At 45.7% G+C, this 25378-nt stretch overlaps 2 protein-coding genes across 4 annotated transcripts in view; one reads left to right on the top strand and one right to left on the bottom strand.

Annotated features, from left to right (window-relative positions):
- The first annotated feature begins 9111 nt into the window (after window positions 1-9111).
- On the top strand, window positions 9112-17791 carry LOC128421486 (alveolar macrophage chemotactic factor-like). The gene is made up of 4 exons (XM_053404372.1): window positions 9112-9209; window positions 14895-15033; window positions 15119-15202; window positions 17718-17791. The coding sequence occupies exons 1-4, from the start codon at window positions 9143-9145 to the stop codon at window positions 17725-17727; spliced, it is 300 nt and encodes a 99-aa protein (XP_053260347.1). The 5' UTR covers window positions 9112-9142; the 3' UTR covers window positions 17728-17791.
- A 2973-nt stretch (window positions 17792-20764) lies between these two features.
- CNOT6L (CCR4-NOT transcription complex subunit 6 like) overlaps window positions 20765-25378 on the bottom strand; it is a 35922-nt gene continuing 31308 nt past the window's right edge. For all 3 annotated transcript variants that reach the window (XM_053404339.1, XM_053404340.1, XM_053404341.1), the window contains one exon: window positions 20765-24373. In XM_053404339.1, coding sequence (XP_053260314.1) covers window positions 24161-24373 — 213 coding nt within the window. In that variant the 3' untranslated portion in view covers window positions 20765-24160. The remainder of the gene's footprint in view (window positions 24374-25378) is intronic.

The following is a 25378-nucleotide window of genomic DNA, read 5'->3' as shown; positions in this document are numbered from 1 at the left end:
TCTTTTTTTAAAAAAATTAAATCAAGTGTCACGGTCCGGTTCATGGGTGATCAAAGTCCCGGCAGAGAACGTCAGGACTGGGGGCAAGATGGCGGGGTGGGATCAGGAACGGGGGTCCTGAAGCCAGGAGTCAGGAAGCCAAGGCTCCGAGGATCAAGAAGCAAGGAGTCAAGAAGCAGAGGTTCAAGGATCAGGAAGCAAGAAACCAAACACAGCAAGGGAGGAAACGTGTTGCTGTGGCAAAGAGCTGAAGGGAAATGCTGACCTTATATCCCTTCCTGGCTCTTGCCACCAGGTGCTGTGAGTTACCAATCGGCCTCACCTGTGCAGCCGCGCCTTGCCTCTTCAGAGCAAACTTAGGAAGGCCCCAGTCCTGCAAAGTCCTATTGGTCACAGGGCCTGGCTGCTGCACGTACAACCTGACATCAAGACTCCTTGCACTCTGCTCCATTCCCTCTTTCGTCCTGCCCAGGGGGCCCTGTCCTTTGTCTGCCCCTCAGAGCTGGCTGTCACACAGGGCTGGGCTTCGGCGATGGCAGATTCTCCCCCTCTTCGCCCAGCCGCCGCCATGTGCTGCCTGAGAGAGGAGGCCATAGCAGCAACAGACATGAAGAGGCAATAGGATGCTCCCTCGCACTCAGGGCAAGCGCTGTCTCAACCTCCGCCTTGCGCTCAGTGGTGGCAGCACTGCAGGGTGGGTGGCTGGGAACCAGGGCCGGATTTAGGTTTGATGAGGCCCTAAGCTACTGAAGGCAATGGGGCCCTTTATATGTCCAGCTGTCCTTTGTCAACAACAAATTGTCGCTGTTTTTTCATGTAGAATATATGCTATATGGTAATTTATGGGCCTAACAGGTATCGAAAGCCATTTGCACATAACAAAATGTGTCTTTTATCCAAGTAATTGTTGAACTGAAATACAATTAAGAAGAAGTATATTAATAGCAAAATAATTATTAAGCTCTAACTTAAAATGATTTTTTATTCATAACAAACTTAATAATGCAAACACACTGGAATTTGGCAATAACAAAATAGAAACGCAATTTACAAAGACTCATAATCTAGTCTCTAGAAACTTGCTATAACATGAAATAATAATAGCAAACCAGTGATATTTTAGGGAGCAGGCTAGCAGGCGGGGCCCATTACTTACATCGGAGGAGCCTACACAACACAAAACACTGTTGCTGTATGTAGGTTTTAGTTTATTTGTTTTTTGTCTTATATTTTGGAAATGTACATCCAGGTTTTTTCTTCTTCAATTTTTGGGGGGGCCCACAAGAGAGTGGGGCCCTAAGCTATAGCTAGTTTAGCTTATACGTAAATCTGGCACCGGTGGGAATAGGGACATTCTGGGAACAATTCAGAAGCTGGGGCGGCTTTCGTAATTCTGGGACTGTCCCTGGAAAATTGGGACCTTGGAGGGAATGGCAAAAGGTGGGGGAGAAAGTTCCACAGCACAAGTGGAAATCCTTGCCCTGCCGAAACTCTGAATATTGACTGCGGAATTTGCTTTGATGTTCCTTCAATTTGCACGGGTTTTGCATCATTCGCTGTTTAACTTCCACTAGTCACAGGCGAAGGGTTTTCCCACTGCACAGTTTTTCTGGCCCTGAGACCTTGGCTGGTCCTGTTGTAAAAGGTGAAGACAGAACAACGACTTCCTTTGTGGCTCTGCTTAGGTCTTGGCAAGAAACCCCCCGTTTTCGTGCTTCCCTGTTTCCTTTCTATTGCAGAACTCAAAAGGAAGAAACGTTTTTTGCTAAGAACAAAAATAACCTGAGTTGCGTTTCTTTCTTGTCCTCCTGCGTCTCAGAGAATAGAAAATTAAAAGACATGTTTCGTATCTCTCCCACATATTCGGCTACTCAGTCAATGCCACTACTAGTTGTGATTGCTTTATAATTTCCAATATTAAAGACAAGATGCCTCTGAACACCAGTTTTTGGGGATCACAAGTGTGGGAAATGCTGTTGTGCTTGTGCCCATAAGGCACTGTGAATTTTTCAACTTTCAAATTCCAAAAATGAGAGGTGCTAAGAAGTTGTAACCTGACTTGGGAATGCAAAAGATATTTGGGTTAAATTTAAAATGATTGCCAAGTACTTGCAGTTATACAATAGAGTAATGTTGATGTTGATGATGATGATTTAGTTATATCCCACCCCAGCCACTCTGGGTGGCTTCCAACACACAAAAAACACAATAAAATATCAAGCATTAATTGTAGCAATCTGATCCAATATAAAAGCCACAATAACTTTAAAATAAACAGCTTATATCAAACAAAGCAATATTCAACAATCCATCAGATTCTAATACTAAACAGTAAAATTAAACACCAGCAAATAATAATTTAACAGTTCGCACTTATCAACCACAATAATTAGCAGTCTATAATCAATAAAAATAGCAGCAAATCACAATTCATAAACTACTACAAAACATACAAAACCATGTAAAGGGATCAAACTGAGAAACAAAAACACACAACTTATAAAACTTTTTATTTTTAAAAAATCCCTGAAAGCCTCTCTTCCAGCTGCTGCTGTTCTCAAAGTTGTTGTTGTTTAGCATTACCTGACATTTTCAGAAGGTAAAATTATAATTCTTTGTTTTCTGAGAACAGTTTGTGCTTTCTAATCAAACGTAACTTTACCAACCTAAATGTTGTCCTGTCACAAAAATAATCACAGATTTGAATTCCTCACACCCAAAAACATACTTTTGAGATCCCTCACTGAAGAAAGTTTGCAAAAATTAATTTTCGCTCCTTAAAATGAGGTGCCCCTTTGCCTCCTGCTTGTGGCACCATCTTCATTCCTCTGCAACCAGGCCTTTGGCTGTTAATGAATGTCCGCATGTTAAAGTGTGTGGGGGGAGAGTTTGTTAAATGCATTTCTTCCCTTTGTCCTTAATGAATATCCAAGTTTTGTTTTGCTTTTGCAAAGTTGCTTTGAGTTGCCTGTGCTGCGAAAAAGCATGAATAAATCTAATCATCATCACTAGCCAGTTGAAAAGCATAATAATTAAAGCCATTAAAAAAACAATTACACCCATTAGATCAGGATGCTTCCGTCAAGGAGGTAACAAATAAACCAACAAAAGGACTTATGGCAGGGTTCAGCAAACTTTTTCAGCAGGGGCCGGTCCACTGTCCCTCAGACCTTGTGAGGGGCCGGACTATATTTTGAAGAGAAAAAATGAAAAATTCCTATGCCCCATAAATAACCCAGAGATGCATTTTAAATAAAAGCACACATTCTACTCATGTAAAAACACCAGGCAGTTAAGCTAAGCTAAGCAGATATATAAGATTGAATGTTTAATTATTAAGATACAAAATTACAATCTCAATAATAAAGTTACAAAATAATAACAAGGAAGTCACGCACAGGTGGAGGGAAGACCCAGGGCAATAAATAAGAAATGAATAAATGTTGGTACATAATGAAATGTGAAAATGTGAATTTACAAATATAATGTATATGTATCGATATGTAAAGATTCCATATATGTATTGCAACATTAATAATAAATAAAGTGCAAAAACAAAACAAAACAAAACAAAAACACCAGGCAGGCCTCACAAATAACCCAGAGATGCATTTTAAATAAAAGGACACATTCTACTCATGTAAAAACACGCTGATTCCCGGACCGTCTGCAGGCCATATTGAGAAGTCGATTGGGACGGATTCTGCCGCCGGGCCTTAGTTTGCCTACCCATGACTTATGGATACCTTTTGCTGCTGCCGTTGTAGGGAGTTAGATTTGAGTTAAAGATTAAGGTAAAGATAATTTCCCATCCTCCCCCCCCCCCTGTAAGGGAAACTTCAGCAGAAGAGAAGTTTGCTGGATGTTACCATATGTGACGCTGTGGGTAAAACCTCAGTGCCTAGGACTTGCCGATCGCATGGTCGGCGGTTCGAATCCCCGCAGCGGGGTGCGCTCCCATCGTTCGGTCCCAGCGCCTGCCAACCTAGCAGTTCGAAAGCACCCCCGGGTGCAAGTAGATAAATAGGGACCGCTTACCAGCGGGAAGGTAAACGGCGTTTCCGTGTCCTGCACTGGCTCGCCAGATGCAGCTTCGTCACGCTGGCCACGTGACCCGGAAGTGTCTTCGGACAGCGCTGGCCCCCGGCCTCTTGAGTGAGATGAGCGCACAACCCTAGAGTCTGTCAAGACTGGCCCGTACGGGCAGGGGTACCTTTTTTTTTACCATATGTGACGTGTGAAAAATTTGAATGGCTTTTCAACTGGGGCTCAAAAGCAGAAGTGGCACAGACATTGAGGCTATTCCCTTGCTGCATTAACCCCAAGAGCAGGGGGTACCCCCAAGAACCCCAAAAAACTTAAGCAATTGTGATCGCTTCCTGACACAGTTTGTGATTCTGAGCAACTCTGGTGGGCAGTTAGCTTCCTGATTGCAGCTACATTCAGAGATGCCTGCCATTGCATTCTCGGTGGTGGCACCCCCCCCCATGGGATTTCCCCTCAGGGGAAATCCAGCAGCAGGCCCCCTCTTTGTCTGCATTCTGGAAACTTCACATATGTGGGTTTTAAAAATCTAGACTTTTGGTGAGCGCTTTTACAAAGTTTTTAGCCTGCTGGTGGTATCTGCAATATATTATAGCATGTGTACAATTTTGCACCATTCAACATCCGGTGTGCTGGTCCCAGGGGGGGGGGGTGTTACCATGCGGCGTGGTCTGAGTCCGGTCCTAGGTCGAGGGTAAGGAGGCTGTCCGTCAGGGGCAAAGCGAGGTCCAAAGCGAGGAGTCAGGCATGATCAGGAGAGCAGGCCAGGGTGCCGGCAGGAACAGGTTTCCAGCGATGTTGCTCCTGCAACCTGGGACTGGGTTGACTGGCCTTTATCTCCTCTGGAGCCTAGGGCAGTCCCGGCCCACAGGTGATTCGCCTCTCCTGGCCTTAAGGCGAGCACTCCTCCTGAGAGAACTTAGTTCCCTCCGCCTCTCTGCCCTGAGCCTCTGCAGCTTAGGAGAGGCTGGAGGGTTATTGGACCCAGAGGCAACCTCACCTTCCCCTGACAGGGCTGGGAGAGGCGCACCTGCAGGCAATGGGTCCTCAATCACCTCCGGAGCCAGAGTGGATTCATCTGGTGTCTGCTCCTGAGGATCCGGCACAGGTGGGGGCCCTTCAGATTCAAGCCCCTGCCCCGGCTCAGCCGGCCCTGGAGGCAGGGAATCCTGTGCAGGCTGGGATTCCTCAGGTTCAGCCTCCGAATCAGATTCCCAGGCCATCACATCCGGCCTTTAGTGCAGCAGAGGTTAAGGGGGGACACTGGCCCACCAAGCTCCACTTGTCCATATCCGGTCCCACACCTACCTACCGGCCTCTTGCAACTGGCCAGGGAGTGTGTGGCAGAGCTGCATGTCTGTGATTTATTCTAGCCTAGGTATTTTCATACTTTAATTTCAGCTGAGTAGGGAAGGAGAGTTCTTAATTCTGGAGAAGGCTGGCTACTGGAAAGCATGAAAACTCCTGATGTTTTGCTGGGGTTGTGTATGAGTTGCTGGTCACAACGGTTGAAGTGTGGTGGCGTAGCAACAGATAGCAGGCCCATGTTGGACAGGTCGTGGGCCAACTGACCTATACAAGTCGTGACATGTGTGTGGTTGTGTATCCGGGCCCCTCCCCTTTCCACACATCCTGATGTAGAAGAAAGAAGACTCGTCAGTGGTGGCTGGTGGGGCAGAAGGCAGGGAGGTCAACAGCAGGGGGCGCCCAAGCCAGCAGCTGGCAGAGCTGACTCATCCTTGCTGCTAAGTTCTACAAGGGCAAACCTAAGGAGGAGGGAGCTGGTGGGCAACGCCACCCCCAGGATTGATTGTAAGTAAAAAGGCAGGCAGGTGGGGGCAGGGAAAGTGGCTGCGGATGGGCTGCGATGGATGGGGCAGCCTCAGTGGGTGTCCACTGAGACATTTAGGTATGACCAAGCAAAACATGTCTCTACCCCTATTGTTCATCCTAGACACTGAGGTCCAGCTCCAAGAGCCCTCTGGTGGTTCCCTCACTGTGAAGAAGAAGAGTTTGGATTTGATATCCCGCTTTATCACCACCCTAAGGAGTCTTAAAGTGGCTAACATTCTCCTTTCCCTTCCTCCCCCACAACAAACACTCTGTGAGGTGAGTGAGGCTGAGAGACTTCAAAGAAGTGTGACTAGCCCAAGGTCACCCAGCAGCTGCATGTGGAGGAGCGGAGACGTGAACCCGGTTCCCCAGATTACGAGTCTACCGCTCTTAACCACTACACCACACCGGCGAGAAGTTAGGTTACAGGGAACCAGGCAGAAGACTCAGTAGGGGCGCCCGCCCTCTGGAACTCCCCCATCAGATATCAAGGAAACAAACAACTATCTGACTTTTAGAAGCTATCTGAAGGCAGCCCTGTTTAGGGAAGTTTTTAATGCTTGATGTTTTATCGTGTTTTTAATATTCTGTTGTGAGCAATCCAGAGCAGCTGGGGAAACCCAGCCAGATGGGTGGGGTATAAACAATAAATTATTATTATTATTATTATTATTATTATTATTATTATTATTATTATTACTTATATTCTCAGTAGAGAATACTACTCTCAGTAGTATTAAACTACAGTGGTACCTCGGGTTACAGACACTTCAGGTTACAGACACTTCAGGTTACAGACGCTTCAGGTTACAGACACTTCAGGTTACAGACGCTTCAGGTTACAGACTCCGCTAACCCAGAAATAGTACCTCAGGTTAAGAACTTTGCTTCAGGATGAGAACAGAAATCGCGCGCTGGCAGCAGGAGGCCCCATTAGCTAAAGTGGTACCTCAGGTTAAGAACAGTTTCAGGTTAAGAACGGACCTCTGGAACGAATTAAGTTCTTAACCTGAGGTACCACTGTACAAGTTGAAAGCCAGCCTTACCAAAGAGGAAAGATCTTGAATGGTTTATTGTGCCCGATCGTGACCAATTCCTGTAAAACGCTAAGCAAATAGTACCGTAGACAAAAGCAGGAATTACCCTACTTGTAAAGAAGTCAGTCCATGTGGGAAGACACTTGTAACCTCAGGAGTGGCTCTTAGGTCAAGGGTCGCCAGTCTTTTCAAGGCCAGGGCACATTTGAATCATAGCATGGCCGAGTTGGAAGGGACCCCAAGGGTCATCTATTTCAACCCCCTGCAATGCAGGAATTTGGAAGCCTAACCAGCTGCCAAAGGTACCACGGAATACCAATGCCACAGAGGAGAAACTACACCAAAAAATTGAGATTTTAAGTTTCAAACAGATTCAGAAACAGTCCGGCAAATACTCAAGAACAGGGCTGAAGTGCTCCTGACTGCTGATGTTAAATCTCAATTTCTTAATAGGGCTATGTTTAAAACTTTTCTGAGTTTCTGCCCTGTTTTTTGAGTTTGTTTGAAACTTAAAACTTCAATTTCTTATCACTACTGCCTGATTCTCTTAAACAGGGCTATGTTTAAAACTGGTCATTGAGGTTTTCATACCTTTTCTGTAAACTCAAGGAAGCGTTTTCAGCCCTGCTCTTTATCTTGTTTGATATCACTTAAAATCTTATAATTTCCTTCTGAGGAAACTGATTAATTCAGTGAAACGAGTTTTGTAGCCGGTATCCTGTAAAGTTTTTGTTTAATTCTAGTTTATTTTTTGATTTTTGTTATTTAATTTAGTTCTGTAGTCGATTACTCCTCGTTTCAGGGATTTTCAGGGTAATTCTTTGGCTTTGTGTAATTTCTTGGTTCCGTGACTGTCTTCTTTCACAGAGGAGAAACTGGCTTTGAGCCGCACCCCACAGGCTAGGCGTGCCATCTATGCGGGGCCATGGGGGCCGAGGCTCCCCCCAAGTCCTCTGGCAGCTACGTGCGCATGCGACAGGACGTGTTCGCTTCACACAAGCATGCCACAAGGCTTCCGCATGAAATGGGTGACTCTGATTGAGCCTGGGGACAGTGGCAAAGGGTCATGAGCCCCTCTGCCTGTGCCACAGTCTCTAACCAACTTCCCCTCCTTCCCACACCATCTGTTAAAGGCACCCCAGACTGGTGAGTTGGGTTTTTTTTTAGCTTGTCCTCTACAACATGTTATTGAAGCAATAGTAGCACATTGCTGATGGATTTATATCAGAGTGTCTGCACATCATTCCGCCGTATTAACTTGTTTCCGAGCACAATTCAAAATGTTGGTGTTGACCTTTAAAGCTGTAAACGGCCTCAGTCCTGTATACCTGAGTCCATCCCCATCGTTCTGCCCGGACACTGAGGTCCAGCGCCGAGGGCCTTCTGGTGGTTCCCTCATTGTGAGAAGCAAAGCTACAGGGAACCAGGCAGAGGGCCTTCTCGGTAGTGGCGCCCGCCCTGTGGAACGCCCTCCCATCAGATGTCAAAGAGATAAACAACTCCCTGACATTCAGAAGACATCTGAGGGCAGCCCTGCTCAGGGAAGTTTTTAATGTGTGACATTTTAGTGTATTTTTGGTCTGTGCAGGAAGCCGCCCAGAGTGGCTGGGGAAACCCAGCCAGATGGGTGGGGTACAAATAATAAATTATGGTGGTGGTGATGATGATGATGATGATGATGATGATGATGATGCGATGCTTACCCAAATTTTCTGTGTTATTCCCATTTGGAGGGACAAGTCTTGAACTACAGCGCAACAAAAGCAGGACACAACCACATCCAACCACGAACATTTGCGGCATTAAAAGTTACAGAATTTCGGGAGGAAGCTACGGGACGCAAGCCAATTGGAACCTCGCCCATCCCAAAGCTTTTGCAGGCGCAAACGGGAACCTTTGGGATTGGCCAAGACATGGAAATTGCTGCTTGGTCAGAGAATGGGAGATCGGCAGAAATGGGGCCATAGGAGAGGGTTGTTTTGTGCTCAATGGGTAGGACGGGCTCCTGGTTTCTCTTTCCCATTTGCATCTCTTTATTTAGACTTGAGGAAGGACAAAAGCATGGGGGATTTTCAGACGCACACAAATATATTTGTTGATGTGTGGATTCCCTCGCACCCACCTAATACTGTATCTGAAAGTTCCCTTTTCCAGGGTGGTTATAAAGAGGAGGTTCCCCTCATCCACCCACAAAGCACAATCGCTTCGAATATCAAGGTGTGGCCACAATGAAGTCGTTGATGGTGGTGTTCCTGGGCTTAGCGCTGCTTGCAAGCAACATAGTCCCTCTCTGTGGTGAGTAGCCTGGGTCTGCTTTCAGCTTTGCACTGTCAGTTCCCCGAATCTGAAGCTGGGCTTTGATAGAAGCCAACCCTGGAAGGTGTTAACTAACGATGAAAACGGTGTTCTGAGCTAGTGCAAACTGTCTTTCCATCACTCACCTGTTTAGAGCTAGAATCCACAATTGGAAGGAGAACTATTCGTGTAAGTTCAGCGTGTCTAGCTGGAGCAAACACAATTTATTCTTTGGTTTGTCCCCCAAGGCTTCCACATTATTGCTGTCTGAAGGGACTCAAAGCTGGACAAAAATAAGCCAGAGAATTTGTGGTGTGAGAAGTTAAGGGATTTCGGCAGGGAGTTGTGGGCGCAGGGGTCTGTGTTGATCGGAAATGAAGCCAACATAAAAGTGACGAGGGACAGAGGATTGGAGCGATCATTCTATGATGTTGTGGCAGTGGGGAAGCATCCTGCACTCTCCAAATGGCAGTGGAAGAGCTTGGGGAAATGGGAACAGGGCAGGCTGCGGGATATAGACCACTCTGTCTTCCAATCCCTTGCCATCGCTCTCTGCCGTCTCCCGGCATCTGCCAACCGAGGCAGCTGCCTCACTCTGCCTCATCTGAGAATCCAAAAGCAACACAGCAGGCTAATAATATAATTACAATACTTTTATATAACTATTGAATTATATCTTAATTTACAATCAGATAATGTACAATATAAGGGACGCAGGTGGTGCTGTGGTCTAAACCACTGAGCCTAGCACTTGCCGATCAGAAGGTCGGCGGTTCAAATCCCCGCGATGGGGTGAGCTCCTATTGCTCGGTCCCAGCTCCTGCCAACCTAGCAGTTTGAAAGCACATCAAAGTGCAAGTAGATAAATAGGTACCGCTCCGACGGGAAGGTAAATGGCGTTTCCGTGCGCTGCTCTGGTTCGCCAGAAGCGCCTTAGTCATGCTGGCCACATGACCTGGAAGATGTACGCCGGGTCCCTCGGCCAATAAAGCGAGATGAGCACCACAACCCCAGAGACGTCTGCGACTGGACCTAACAGTCAGGGGTCCCTTTACCGTTACTAATGTACAATATATACAGTAGTGATACAAAAGTATTGTAATTATATTATTAGCCTACCGTGTTGCTTTTGGCTTGTCAGATTGTTCTGTTTGCAACAGAGGGGGTATTTTTTGTTTCACTCTGCCTCGTGGCAGAGCCGGCCCTTTACAGAAGGAAACAAGAGTGCAAAAGCGGGATTCATAAAACAATAGTGTAAAAGAGTTCAGTGGTAGTGGACACAGTGGGATACCAGGGTTCTGATCTGCACTCGACCACAGATTTTGTCGGGTGACCTTGAGCCCACCACACACACGCACTCACTCTCTCAGCCTAACCTGCCTCACAGAGTTGATGTGAGGCTGGAATGGGGAGCGAGAGAACCATCTATGACACCTTGAGTACCTGGGAGAAAAGGTAGGGTTGAAATGTAAAATAAATAAACACTCACGGTTGGCTTGATAGAGTTTTTGGGTACCAGTGCTCCTCCTTTCGTGAAGCGAGCTATGTTTGCAATCTTATTGCTTGCTTTGTGAACTTTATTTGATGGCTTTTTGTTTGAAATGATGTGCACCAGGGGGAGGTAGCAGAGCTCAGCAGTAGAGCACATGTTTTTTTATGTAGAAGGTCACCGCTTCCATCCCTGGCGTTAAAAGGGATCAGGCAGCTGGGGAAAGGATTCAGCCAGAGACCTTGGGCTCGTGTGTAGTCAGAACAGACAGTACTAAGATTAGAGATAGGGGAGAAATTTGATCCTGTTTGCATTTAAAGGCAAACCAACCTGATTAGCACTTGCTGGATTAATATGAGAACCAAAACTCAGCTTTCCTTCATAATTTGAACTTGTCTGAATCTTGCAGTGCAATTCTCCAGCTAAGCAATGTGTATCAAAGTGCATGTGTGGCTAAAAATGTATATTAGGGATGCAAAAATTATTAGGCAAAGATGTGTATATTTGGCAGAATTGCATTAAAATGCACCAGGAGAAATATGTACTAAATGATGGTGAATTTTCGTGATGACTTTTTTACAAATTGTAAACCGATGTGGAAATGTGGAGAGCTGAATTGAAGGCAGAAAAAAAGGAGAAACTGAGAAAGACTGAAACTGGCAAATTCACCCATCCTTAACTGAGATAAATCCATGAATACCCTGTCCTTGCAAAGCAGGCTTTGCGTCTCTCGGGTCTTAAACATGTTGCATTATTGTTTGCAAAATTCATTTTTGCATATTCAGTGACTGCAAAGCTGGGTGGTAGTGGCAGCTGAATGAAAATTGTGATCACACTAATTACGTTTGCTCACAACCATCACCAACTTCAGCGGAAGGTAGAAACAGAATCTATACATGTGTCAGTGGCAAGTGCACAGGCTCTCCCCACATGACCACACACTCCACAAATAACAGAGTTTTCTACTGTACATGATGCAGAGCTGAAATACACTCAGCTGTTTGCGCTGACCTTTGATTAAACGTAGAGAGGTTGGGGATGAAATTTGCAGAACCTGGAGAAACCTCTTCTGCTGGCAGTAAATTCCTGGGTCACCAGAGTACGCCATGTATGAATAAACCCCCAAATTGAGAAAGAGAAGGAAGGCAAAATCAAAGATAACTCTGTTCGCAAATTTAACTGGGGAAGAACAAATAAATCTGAATTTGCTGTTTGGAGACATATAGAAATACAATGGAATTTCACGTCATTATACAGAAGACTTCACATTTTATTGTTTCATCTTAAATAAGAAAGAAAAACAAGATATGAAACTTCTGTGTGTGTTTGTGTAAAGTCATTACATTTATATTTAACCAGTCAATACTTAGTTGACTATTGCTATTGTAGTAGTAGTATTGGTATTATTAGAAGCATAAATAACTCATGTAACATTAACTTATGTGTATTTTCTCTTCCTTCCTTCCTTCCTTCCTTCCTTCCTTCCTTCCTTCCTTCCTTCTTCTTTCATAATTTGTCATTTGACAATAATAAAGAACTGCAATGCACCTAGCTGTATGTTCTTAGGGCTTATTCACATTTTTGCTAGACCCGTATTTTGATCATATCAGGTATTGTTTAATTCCCCTGGGTCTGAGGGCTTTTCTCATTTTTCTGCAGCCGTGCTTCTCAAAAATCAGATCTTACCCGCTGAACTGAAGCTCGTTTTTTAAGCAAAACCTCTCTTTGGATTTTCTGTGCACCTGGTAAGATCTGATTCGGCAGGTAAGATCGGATTTCCCAAGGCACAGCTGCAGAACAACATAAAAGCTCTGGGACTTGAGAAAATGAATCGGTACACAAAACAATCAAAATATGGGTCAAGCGAATGTTTCAAAGGTTGGGGGGGCAGGTGCAATCCTTCCTCTTTCCACAGCCCCTTTTGGGTGCTTCCCTCATGCAATTTCAATTGCACAAGGGGGAAGAGCAGGGCTGCGCTTCCTGCCCCCCGCCGTATTTGATGCGCCCTTGTCGCCTGGGGTGTCTGCCTCTCTCGTGCTCTGAAGTCCTTAGGCTTACAGCAGGCTTCCTGCTGCAAAACGTTACCCTTGCAACATGCTGGAGGCACATGGGCTGAGGCACCAGAAGGGTCAAGATGAGGCCAAGAAGCGCAACCCCACTTCCCCATTTATGCTCTTGTAAGTGCATGAAGAGGGACGCGGGTGGCGCTGTGGGTTAAACCACAAAGCCTAGGACTTGCCGATCAGAAGGTCGGCGGTTCGAATCCCTGCGACGGGGTGAGCTCCCGTTGCTCGGTCCCAGCTCCTGCCAACCTAGCAGTTCGAAAGCACATCAAAGTGCAAGTAGATAAATAGGTACCGCTCTGGCGGGAAGGTAAACAGCATTTCCATGTGCTGCTCTGGTTCGCCAGAAGCAGCTTAGTCATGCTGGCCACATAAGCTGTATGCCAGCTCCCTTGGCCAATAAAGCAAGATGAGCGCCACAACCCCAGAGTCAGCCACGACTGGACCTAATGGTCAGGGGTCCCTTTACCTTTACCTTTAAGTGCATGAAGAGGAAAGCCCAGCAAGGGCTCAATGGGTTTAGGGTACACGCTCCTGTATAAAAAGGACGTGCGTTTATCCCATTGCACAACAGGCTTATGGTACAGGCAACTCCCAATTTATGTGGGGGTTACGCTCTACACCTTTGCAGATGTAACTGAAATCACGTATATTTGGAGCACCCTGGAGAGTCCTCCTGGCTCACGAGGAGACCCTCTCCAGAGCCTGACAAGGACATCTGCTTCAGGCTCTGGGGAGGGTGTCCTTGCAAGCTGGAGGCACAGCGGGGCTTTGCTGAGGCCTCCCCGACTAACAGCTGACTTGCAGGGTAGCGCAGCAGCCTCTGCTTCCCCGTGCATCGGCTGTGCAAGCTGCAGTGTCCCTCCAGCTCACGTGTGACACATCTGTAGGTCTTTTGCTCTTTTTAGGGTTCTGAGCACTGCCAGTCATTTATTCAGCTAGCCAAATATGCCTCCCCTTGCTTGCAGAACCAGCATGGAACAGGCAGGAGCTCTGCAAATTGCTTTAGGGATCGGGCTGGGACGTAAGGCAATATGTTGCTGTTTAAGGACCTCCATCCCCTGCATACCCCCGGCAACCATAATTTGCTAAAGGTGTTGGGCTAAGACCAGTGGAGGCCGCTCCGTTAGTGAATAGGGCCCTCTCCCACCAACCTGTTAATTCCACTTGTCAGTGGCAGAGGAACCCTCTCTGGCACCTGGGGCGGGATGCCGAGGGGCAGGGCGGGGCGAACTGCCCGGCAGCGCACACACGACATCCATATGGACTGTGCACACACAGCAGCCCATATGGATACTCATATGGACGGCACACACGAGCAGCAGCCCGTACGGATGCCGCGCAAGCAGCGCCCATACTAACTGCGCACACACGCACCCTTGGCCGCTCTACAGCTGGGGGGAGGCAGCAGGGCATCTTGTCACCCACCCGGAGTGGTACCCGGGGTGTCCTGCCCCCTCCACCCCCCTTTGTATGCCCCTGCCACTTGCCTGACCTCTTTCTTATAATCATGGTCCAGTGGTACCTCGGGTTACATACGCTTCAGGTAACAGACTCCGCTAACCCAGAAATAGTACCTCGGGTTAAGAATTTTGCTTCAGGATGAGAACAGGAATCGTGCTCCGGTGGTGCAGCAGCAGCAGGAGGCCCCATTAGCTAAAGTGATGCTTCAGGTTAAGAACAGTTTCAGGTTAAGTACGGACCTCTGGAACGAATTAAGTACTTAACCCGAGGTACCACTGTACTGCCTATCAGCCTCCTTCTTCCTTACTATCCGTTGCTCTTGTGACTTGTCAAGCTCAGCAGGGAGGATGGGGGCAGAGCTATAGTTAGTTTGACTCTGGCTGCACCTAACGTTGGGTCCCTTACCGTCTGCCCTACAAGTCCACCCCTTGCTAGGACTGGGGGAATCTGGGCTCAACCCTTGCTCAGCAATGAAGCTCACAGGGACGTGCTCTATGTGTTAAGTATATCTCAAGCCTAAGATACTCTACAGGGCTACTGGGAGGATCAGTGCAGGGGGCCTCCCATGTCACCCTAAACTCTTTGTAGTAAAGGAAGCATAAACACGGAATGAAATTAACGTTATGTGTGCCAGAATCTGAGTATTTCTCATGGTGTTTTTTTACAAAGGTCTTGCTATGGAGGGTCACCTAGTCCACATGGGAAGTTGCAAATGCCAGAAGCACACCTCCACGGCCTTTGGCCCGAAACAGATCCAATCCATTCAAGTCATTCCCAAGCGTATACAGTGCGGGAGGACAGAAATAATGTAAGTGAAGCCAGCACGCCCACATCCTACCATTTTGAAGAGGGTGAGGAAGAACGCTAATAATGACCTCATCCTTACGTTTCAGATTAACCCTGAAAAGCAAATGGCAGGTCTGTGTGGCACCTACTGCCCAGTGGGTGCAGAAATTGCTGAAGAGGCTGATAAAGAGGTACGATTTTGCATATTCAGTTACAGCTGGGGCTTCCTTGGTGACTTCCCTTGGCACCTACCAAGGCCCTCAGACCCTCCATTTTTTTAAAAAAAGGTTTTTGTTTGTTTGTTTAGCTGCTTGGTGGAAGGGCTTGCTTGACTTTCTGTATGAATTTTGCTTGTTTGGGGGGAGATTGTAGGTATTCTGCTCTTTTTACGGGGAGGGTTCTGAGCCGTGCCAGTTTTCCTTCTGCAAAACAGGTGTTATATGTTGCCTGCAACAGATTTGCAGAAGTGCTCCCAAGCCTCCCAAAATACGAGGGCCTCCTGATTTAGCAGAACGCGGAGTTTTATTTGATAGTCAAGAAAAAACTCCAGCAACACGCAAATAGCAGTGGTCCTAATATTGTTCTCACCTGCATCCGGCCAATGTATATATTATACACTTAATCAAGCTGCTCACTCGTGCAAGAACCAGCCCTGTACCAAGTCAGGACATTCAACCATCTAGCTTAGCATCATCTAGAATAGGGTTACCAGACGTCCCTGGTTCCCGGGGACAGTCCCTGGATTTGCAAATCTGTCCCCGGACAAATTCCGTCCCTGGGATGTCCCCAGATTTGCAAATCTGTCCCCGGGAAATGTGGCAGCGGCAGTCTCAGCAGCCCAGAGCCAGCCTGGTAGCGCAGTTGGCTCTGCCTGGCTTCAGGAGCTGCTCACTGCTGTGGCACCAGCCATTTTCCTGCGCCACGGCAGTGAGCAGCAAGCAGCTCCTGAAGCCAGTCAGAGCCAACTGCACCACCAGGCTGGCCCGTCCTGGACAATGCCTGCCTGCCCGTGATTCCTGAGTCTCCCCAGATCTTCCAAAACAAAGAGGGAAGGGGATCGGGGAAGGCTCGGGAGTCATGGGGACATGGTGCGCCGTTGCAAAGTTTTTTAAAAAAAACTCTGTGCATTTATGTTTCACAGGGTGCGAAAGAAGGGCTTTGCACCTATATACAATATGCATGTGTGTTTGGGCCCAGGGTCTTTTGCCTCACCATCCCCACTACTGACTCCCTGTTGCTACTCAGCTTCAAAGAAAAAAAGTTGTCCCCAGATTCATTGAAAAAAAATCTGGTAGCCATAATCTAGAACAGACTACAATTGCTAGCTAGGGATGATGGGAGTTGTAACCCCAAAAGAGCTGGAAACTCAAGTTTGGGAAACACTGATCTAGAAGAACTTGCAGCGATTCTCCAGGGTTTCAGACCCAAGCCTTTCTCAGCCCCACCTATAAATACCAGAGACTTAATCCAGGGATATTTGCATGTTCTACCACTGAGATGAAGCTCTTCCCTTCATCTTTCATGCAGAAGTTAAGTCTGAAATTTGCTACATGGTTAAATGCAAGCCAAGCAGCCCAAACTCTCTCAGTATTCCCAGAAAAAATAACCCTTGGCACACACATCGTCCAAGGCACCCCAAATAATTCTAGAAATGGGGACCTTTCACACCTGTCCCTTAAAATATGACTGTGTGTTATTGCTGAATAGTCCAAGTCACCTGAATCATAGGAAAAATCTGAAAAACCAAGCATTCTTTTATGTCCCCTGTCCCAGAGCAGAGAACACAAAATCCCTGTGTAGATGGCATGAATCCAAGATAATCCATGCACGGTTTTCTTCTGAAAAGCAGTAGGAGGAGGTGCGTTTCAGAGGAGCTGCAGTGAGGGATGCTTAACCCAACATCCTGCTTTTTCACAGCTTCTACGCACCATTCCCATGGGGTTCAAGCTCAGCATACACCTGGAATTCTGCTGGGGGAAAGCAGTCAAGGAGGGTTGCAGCAGGAACGTGGTTACGGGAAAGGGTCAAGTCCCTCCTCCCTCCTGCTTCTCTTCTGAAAATGGTTCCTCTCCAGGTGCTACTTTTCATTCAAGAAGCAGGTTGTAGGGTGGTGGGTTTTTTTTAAAGGTTATGATTGATTTTCCTATATTTCCAGTTTAGCCTGAACACTAACAGCAAAGGGACTGTGCTATGAATGAGGAAGCCTGCAGTTCTGCCTACTATGATCTTACTTTTAAAGCCTTACACACCTTAAGGAAGTCATATGACTTCTCCCAAAGATTCCTGGAAATTGCAGCTTACCCCTGACAGAGCTACAATTTCAACAAACTGCGGCTCCCAAGGTGGAAGTCCTTTAAATGTATGGTATAAGTATGCAGCCCTCACTAGCTGACCTTAGGGCAAGGAATCTTTGCTCTCCATTTGCAGTACGGGGCAAAACTAGCTTACCTTGCTGGCTTGTGTAAGGATTATAAAGTAGCTTGATCTGAACACTCAGAGGTATTATTTTTACTTTTTTTTGGGGGGGTGAAGGGTGCCCAAATCCCTCTACAACAGCAAACAGCTAGGACACTACACTTGTTCCTTATCGCTTCTGATGGGGGCCACTTATGAATGTGCTATCCTTACCCCAAAGAACATGTGTGACAGTTGTGGCTTAAGTAATGAAATTTAACCAGTTTCTCTTTTACTAATTTCAACATATAGCAACCAGTGACCACAAATGGGAGTCTTCCTGAAGGTGGAAAAATGCACAAGGAGCCCGAAGAAACAGTGATGCACACTTTAAAACCACTGTGCCTTTCTGAGATGGTTGAACGGTGGACATCAGTGACTGCTTTGGCTCATTTCGAATAAAGCACAAAGAATGCAAATTAAGCATTAAGACAGACGAAAGCTTCTAGCAGCCATTAAACAATTATACTGAACGGCTACTGTGCAATTTCTACATTATCAGCAGAGATGTTACTCAAAATGTGCCAAATAGCTTGGATAATTGGGCGATGTTACATTGCAAAAGGAAGGAGAGCTCCTTTTCTAGTTAATGAAGCTTCCATTACTCATGAGTCTAGACCGGGGTTTCCTGAACTTGGGTCTCCAGCTGCTTTTGGACTACAATTCCCATCATCCCAGACCACTGGTCTTGCTATCTAGGGATGATGGGAGTTGTAGTCCTAAAGCAACTGGAGACCCAAGTTTGGGAAACACTGGTCTAGTACAAATTCCAAATCTGAGCCCTAAGTCCTGCTCACATCCAGGCACTGTTGTCTTCTTTGCAGGGCTGTCTTTCTAAAAAGTTTCCAAACTCTTGCCCTAATAGGAACGTAAGATCCTGCTGGATCAGGCAAAGGCCCATCTAGTCCAGCATCCAATTCTTGCAGTGGCTGACCACTGAAGACCATGAGAAGTCCAAAAAGCAGGACATGAATGCAACAGCACCCTCTCCCTCCCTGACATTCAGACACAACCTAGCCCCAATAGTGCAGGCAGAACATAGCAATTATGGCTAGTAGTCATTGATAGCCTTATCTTATTCCATTGACAGTCCTCCATTCATGTTATTCTCTTCTGAAGCAGTATCTGTGCCAGTGGTCCTTGCTGTGTGTGTTGGGAATGAATTCCTATCTGCTAATACAAGTGTTAATGGTATTGTAAGAACACAACGTTTTGGTGAGTCACACAGAATGCAGAAGTCCTGCCTTCGGTTTCAAAGAGGTGCCACCCAGCTATACCTGGAAAACTCTGAACCAAATGCAATGAAACTCTAGCGTGGTGTAGCTGAAATATATACGCAAGGAGGACCAATAAAGGACATGATGCCTGATAGCCATTCAGGCTTATTTTCTGTTAAATTGTCCAGTCCCATTTTACGAAAGCAAGAGCTCAGAAGCCTGCACACATGCATGCAGATGCATTCCAAGTTTGGTTTTCCCCTTCTTAAGTGTTAAGATGTATTCAGAGTCAAATACATAACACTAATGCATTAAAGATGCACACCAAGGCAGAATGCGAACCCTCCCCGCTTCGTCTCTGACCAGTGGTAATCCATAGTCTAAATCATGAACACAGATCTCTCAGGTTCAGAGAGGTGTATGGCTAGTTCTACCTAAAAATGTAATGTTGAACAGGGTGTGGATCTAAGTAGTACTGGGGATTTCTGACAGAATGAATTTCTTCTTCTCACACAATATGCTTACTGATAAAGAGGAATTAAATTCTTTGTTGATGATCCTGTTTGTAGATAAGGAAAGAAACCTTTCAAGTCTGTTGACGGGAAATTGGATTACAATACCAGCCTTCTTCCTATGCCTTGTTTAATCAGAATGGAAAACAGAGAAGCAAGCCATTTTTACCTCAAAAAGTCAGCAATAGGCAATGAGCAATAACTTTTCCCAGAGCCATTAATGGATCATCCCAGAGGCTGCCTATCTGCCTATAATCCACACTAGTAGAACTTCAGGTAGGTGGGTGGGTTAGTTTTTTCACAGTTCTGCCTGTTAATAAAATTTATGGGGGGCTCACAATAAATTCAATGATCAACTTTTCTTCTGAAAACATACTGTGTGCCAACACTTAACGGTATACAAGCATCTCTCCACTTACACAGGGGCTACATTCCTGGGTACCGTGAAATTGTGTATAGTGGGGAACACCATCTGAAAAGCCAAAACTCCACCGCAATCGCTCCCTCCAAACCGCCTTTCTCAAACGCCAACCCTCCACAGGACTCTTAAGGGCGGTACAATGGCATTTGGGTTGCTAGTCATTTCCCCTCTCTTTTTGCAGTTTTCCCTGTTGTTTTTCTGCCTTTCTGCGGTTTAAACTGATTTATTTATTTCCCAGCACCACACAGATGTGTGTCAATGGGGAGATGCCTGTATACATTTTATTAGTTCCCAGCAATGCCTTAGGACACATGGAGGTGCTGCTGTGTGGGACGAGTGGGACTTCCGACACTTGGCATTTTTACACACATAACCATTGCGATTTGTTCAACTGCAACGTCCTTTCCAGGTTCCACCCTAACGTAGGGTCACAGCCCTTTAAGGGGCTTCTGTGGAGGAAACACTATAACATGAACCAGCTTCTACATCTCAGCATACTGACAGCAGTGTTTACGATTACCTGAGCACATGCAATGCAATATTTCCTTTTGAAAACAGGGGAAAAAAATGCTTATTCTCATTAAGACTAGGTGGACATGCCCAGTGCATCCAGCTGTCCCCATAGAAACAGCCCTGATTTAATGAACTTGTCTCTTCAAATGGGGGGAGTGCCTGGAAAGAAGAGGTTCTGTCTTGCTAGTATCCTCAGCCACACACACACACGCACACACACACACACACACACACACACACACAGCCCTACTTTGCACCGTCTTTGAGTGTTCCTGCCTGATTGGAATGCCTCTTGCAATTGAATGCTGTTAATTTCTCTTGCTTCCCTGAATGGGGTGTGTGTGTGTGTGTGTGTGTGTGTGTGTGTGTGTGTGTAGCAACTGGTCGACTGTACAAACGTAAGATTACATTCACTGTCCCACCTTCTTTTTGCCTCTGGATCCACCCAGCATTGGTATGTGGCCCCAGAAGAAAATTCAGCCCTTGTTCTGAACAAATATTTCCAGTCCCTGCTTTTAAACCAACACTTTGGTATGTGGAAAACTTGAAGGCACAAAGTCCTTCCAGCAACGGAAACCTCCTCCTGGCGCTTCTATGGCCAACGAAACAACAACTGCTTAAAGAAAAGAATTGTGCAACATTTCAAACAGGTGGTTGTTTTTTTTTAAAGACGGAGAGAAAAACCAAGAGAGTTACACAGGTGAAGATACAAGTCAGCTTTGAAGCAGAGGAAAGCCATCTCAACCCCCGACTGCATTGGCTAATTACAACTAAACAAAAAGAGGAACTTAAACTGTTTGCAATGTTTCCCAATATTTTTATTTTATTCCCCACCCCCAACCTCCCAACAGCATTACAAAAGATTGGTGGGTTTTTATTAATAATAATAATAATAATTATCATTTAATAAACCGGCTCCTCTGCAGTTCATATACAATCACAGGCGATACTTTTTTTTTAAAACTCCATTTTATACAAACATCTCAAAAAAAATAGTTGGGAGTGAAGTATGGTAGGAAATATTGCTCACATTGCTAGTTAACATGCACATATGAAAAGGAGGAAAATTGTTAGTGCATACCTCCCAAGTGAAGATACAGCAGATGACTTGGAACACATTCCAGGAGGGAAGTCTTTTGCCCAAGCCCCACTGAAATGAACAGGGAGTTGGGCAGCTCTTGCACATTTCAGTGGGGCTAGAGCAGGAGGACTTCCCAGCGGATTGGGTCCTTACAAAAATAAAAATAAAAAGAACTGAAAAGGCTAATGTCCACCAAATTAAGTTTTTCATGCTATTCTACTTTCCAGTACTATATTTTATTTGAGTTATCAATTCATATATACACAGCCGTGTAAGTAACACTTTTGAGGTATATAAGAAGAGATACCTGCACCAATATTGGGGAGGGGGAAATGTTCTCTCTGAAAAGGAGATAACTTTGTCGTGCTTTATAAGCTGTTGTACAAATTGGATGGAGCTACATGTTGTAAGAAACACAGGACGGCTGTCAAAAAGAAAAAAAAGGAGCAGCTCCGTGTTAAATCCTTTCCATATCCAATACAATCTACCTTCTTTGCTACTGCCAAGATGTCTGGTGTTTCCCCATTGCCACTGGGGGGAAGGAACCAATGATGTGATGTGAAAGGTTGGCAAGCACACAGAGGGGAAATTCGACCCAAGGCTGCCCTTTTGAGCAGCCGCCGCCCTGCATTTGTTGCCTAATGTAGTTCCATCCTGAAAGTTTCACATAAATACAACCAATTCCAATCGCTGAGGAACTGTCGGCTGTAGGCACTTCCGAGAGCAAATTGTGGTTGTCACCAAAGCAACTCCTTCCTCTACACCCCATAGTCATGCACAAAAATGAGGCAGCATTTCCTTCTTTAGCCCGATTCCAAATTTCCTTTGCCATTCTATACATAGCTAGCAAAGTGAGTGTGGGTAGGTGGGAAGAAATTAACTTAAGGTATATGTTTTGTGCAGCAAACCGATTCAGCTGTTTCGCTTTTGTTTTTTTAATTCTTCCTTTTTAAGCGTATGAATGAGGCAGATATAAGCTCTTTAAAAATTTTCATTCACATAATGGAAAAAAAATTCTCATTTATTAAAAATATCACATTTTGAGACTAGAAACAGTAAAGTGCATGAAAAGTTTAAAATAGAAGCTCAAGGGATCGTATATAGCAGCAAAGAAGCAGAATACAGAAAAACTTAAAGGAACACAGACACAACCTTTCCTTGTCGACTCAACTTTTTGCTGCTTGAAAGGCAGAGTCAGGCTCCATCAGCTCCAGAGGCTTTGCTGAAGCAACATCCGTTCATTCTAAGAGGCTGCATGCATGAAACCTTGCACAAGCTCCACCGAAATGAACAGAGCTTGACAGCTCCTCTGAGCAAACTGCAGCCACGGCTTTCTGAAGAGATGGCATGTATGGTTTTTCTGCTCTTTCAAGGCAAAAAGCTTTTTATTATTATTATTAATGGCCACCAGGAAGAATGTGGGGGAAGGAAAGCAGAAGAAAAGTTTCCAAGTACATCTTAAAGGGAGCAATTAACTGTTGGGAATGAACCAGCAGCTTAAAAAAAAACCTTGATAGAAAACAAAAGCAGTTAAAAGCATGGGATGACTATTTGGCGACTAGGTCAGGAAGAAGATGAATCTGAGGATTGATGATGGCCAACACTTTCTCACCTTCACGTGGGAAAAGGGCACCCAGGAAAGCCAGCTCTCATGCACAGAGGAGGCAGGTGCAAGATGGCTTTCGGAGGCATTTCCTCGTCTGCTCTTCTCAGCTGAATAATCCTCAAAGTTTGACGGGGGAAGGGGAGGACGATGGAAAGGGTACAACAAAAAAGGGACCAGTGGATTGGGTTGAAACTCATTTTCACTTTGTGAAAATCAAACCCAAGAATCCTAGCCGCAGATTTTAATGGAGGACCCTGCACCTGCCTCCTGGAAACTGCTGACAATCCCAAATTCTCCTCCAGTTAATGCAGTGTCTGTTCCCCAAAGCGGTCTGTTGAATTGCCAGTGTTACTCTGCTGGTTACTGTCAAACTGATCCCATCCATTATGCTGGCATCCTTCATAATTTTTTGCAAGGGAGATGATTCTCTTTTGGTAAGAATCCGCAGTTATAAGCCAGTAGTTGGGCCTTATGATGGCACCTGGAGCTTCCCCATTGTCAGCTAGGCTTGTTCCTTGTATAGCAATACACAGAGCTCACTGGAGTCGGAGAGCTATAGGTTGCACACAAGCCCAATTTGTTTTCATGGGCTTGGACAGGATGCGAACCCCTACTGATCAGAAATGAAGATTACAACAAACAAGTGGACCCTGGTATATGCAATTAGATGCTCCCAGGCAAATTCTCCACTGGAACAGCACAATATATTTTTTTCCTGTGGCAGGAAGTCTTGCGTCTTGTACCACCTTTGGCTTTCTAAATTAACTTAACATTTCAGTAGAGATAAGAGAGCAGTCTGTGCTGCAAATAATTTACAACGGCAAGTGCTATCTCCAGTTACCAAACCTTTCCCAACAGGACCGAAACATCAAATAGACCTACTCTATTTCAGGATGCTGTTTTAAAATAAAATAAAATATGAGAGTGGGCTGGGGGAAGAGAGGTATGGCTCATTTTGCTAAGATGTGAAAGAAAGCATACGCAAACCCCGCTGTCTGACGTCGTTTTACAAAGGCAGCTTCCCAATGAAACAAACAAGAGCCCGCCAGCTTAAAATGTGTGGGTTTTTTATATATATATATATATACGCATACCTTAAAAGCAAAAACCTGGAAAAAGGGAACAAACAAAAACTTTGGTTCCAGCCCTAGTGCCAAATGGTACCAATATGCACCGGGGGGGAAAAAGTGCAAAATTGTATCATCAACACATATAATGAGAGGAGCTTGAAGCAGCAGCTTTTAAAAGGTCAGCCATACTTCACTCCTACATACTTTGATTTACAACTGTACAGGTCCATAAACAAACAAACGGGTCCCAGCCCTTAAAAGGGGCAGGGGCCCCACTACCGCCTGCTGGCCAAGTGGATGCCATTGACAGGAGGCAGGAACAGAGGATGGAGCTCCAGCTGCGTCAACAGTGAGAAGTGGTCTGAAGGGATGTGAGGGTGGGGGCACCCGGTGATGTTGTTCTCAACCAGCCACTGAGGGTCCAAAGGCCCCAGGACACCAAGCACGTTCATGTGAGTGTTGGAATAAAAAATGTAGTCAATCACACCCTGCAGAAGGAAGGGAGGAAAAGTCAATTCAGAACGGGATCCTATGAACAAATCAAGCCACCAAGAACCTCCTATGCTGTTCCAATGCAATCCCTGCACCACCTGTTGCACTGCTAGGTAGTAAGAGATGTTGGGAGCGTCTCAACTGAAGCCCAGGGAGAAATGCAAGGTTGCTTAGAAGCTGGCTAGGGGGGGACCTGGAACTTGCTGCAGCTCCACCAATCCTATAAACAGCAAAGGTGGTTGCAACATGTTAATAAAAGCAGGAGGAGATGCTTAAAGGAAAACATGCAGCGGGCACAGCCTTGGAAGCTGCAGCCAGGACTGGGCTCCCCAATTCAAAGTGTTGGTGCTGACCTTTAAAGCCCTAAACGGCCTCGGTCCAGTATACCTGAAGGAACGTCTCCACCTCCATCGTTCTGCCTGGACACTGAGGTCCAGCGCCGAGGGCCTTCTGGTGGTTCCCTCGCTGCGAGAAGCCAAGTTACAGGGAACCAGGCAGAGGGCGTTCTCAGTAGTGGCGCCCTCCCTGTGGAACGCCCTCCCACCAGATGTCAAAGAGAAAAATAACTACCAAACTTTAAGAAGACATCTGAAGGCAGCCCTGTTTAGGGAAGCTTTTAATGTTTAATAGGTTATTGTATTTTAGTGTTTTGCTGGAAGCTGGCCAGAGTGGCTGGGGAAACCCAGCCAGATGGGCAGGGTATGTATGTATGTATGTATGTATGTATGAATAAATAAATAAATAAATAAATAAATAAATAAAATTATTATTATTATTATTATTATTATTATTATTATTATTATTATTATTGCTGCTGCCAGTCTATGCTAAGAAGCACCAGCCTGCCTTTCATGTACAGGAGAATCGGAGCCAGGGATCAGAACCTAAATCTTGCATCTACTTCTTCATACAGAAATGGCATGAAGCAGGGTGATCCTGGAACAACCACAGCGATTGTGGCAGGCAGATTGCAACAGTGGCCATTCATCTGTGCACTTCAA

The sequence above is a fragment of the Podarcis raffonei genome, chromosome 9 (genome assembly GCF_027172205.1).
Source record: "Podarcis raffonei isolate rPodRaf1 chromosome 9, rPodRaf1.pri, whole genome shotgun sequence".
Taxonomy (NCBI): Eukaryota; Metazoa; Chordata; class Lepidosauria; order Squamata; family Lacertidae; genus Podarcis; species Podarcis raffonei.
This window is presented reverse-complemented; position numbering and strand designations above follow the sequence as displayed.

Excerpts from the sequence above, each read along its gene's own strand:
- LOC128421486 (XM_053404372.1), top strand. The coding sequence starts at position 9,143 with ATGAAGTCGTTGATGGTGGTGTTCCTGGGCTTAGCGCTGCTTGCAAGC. Across the intron at positions 9,210-14,894 it reads CAACATAGTCCCTCTCTGTG|GTCTTGCTATGGAGGGTCAC; the intron begins GTGAGTAGCCTG and ends TTTTTTACAAAG. Across the intron at positions 15,034-15,118 it reads TGCGGGAGGACAGAAATAAT|ATTAACCCTGAAAAGCAAAT; the intron begins GTAAGTGAAGCC and ends CTTACGTTTCAG.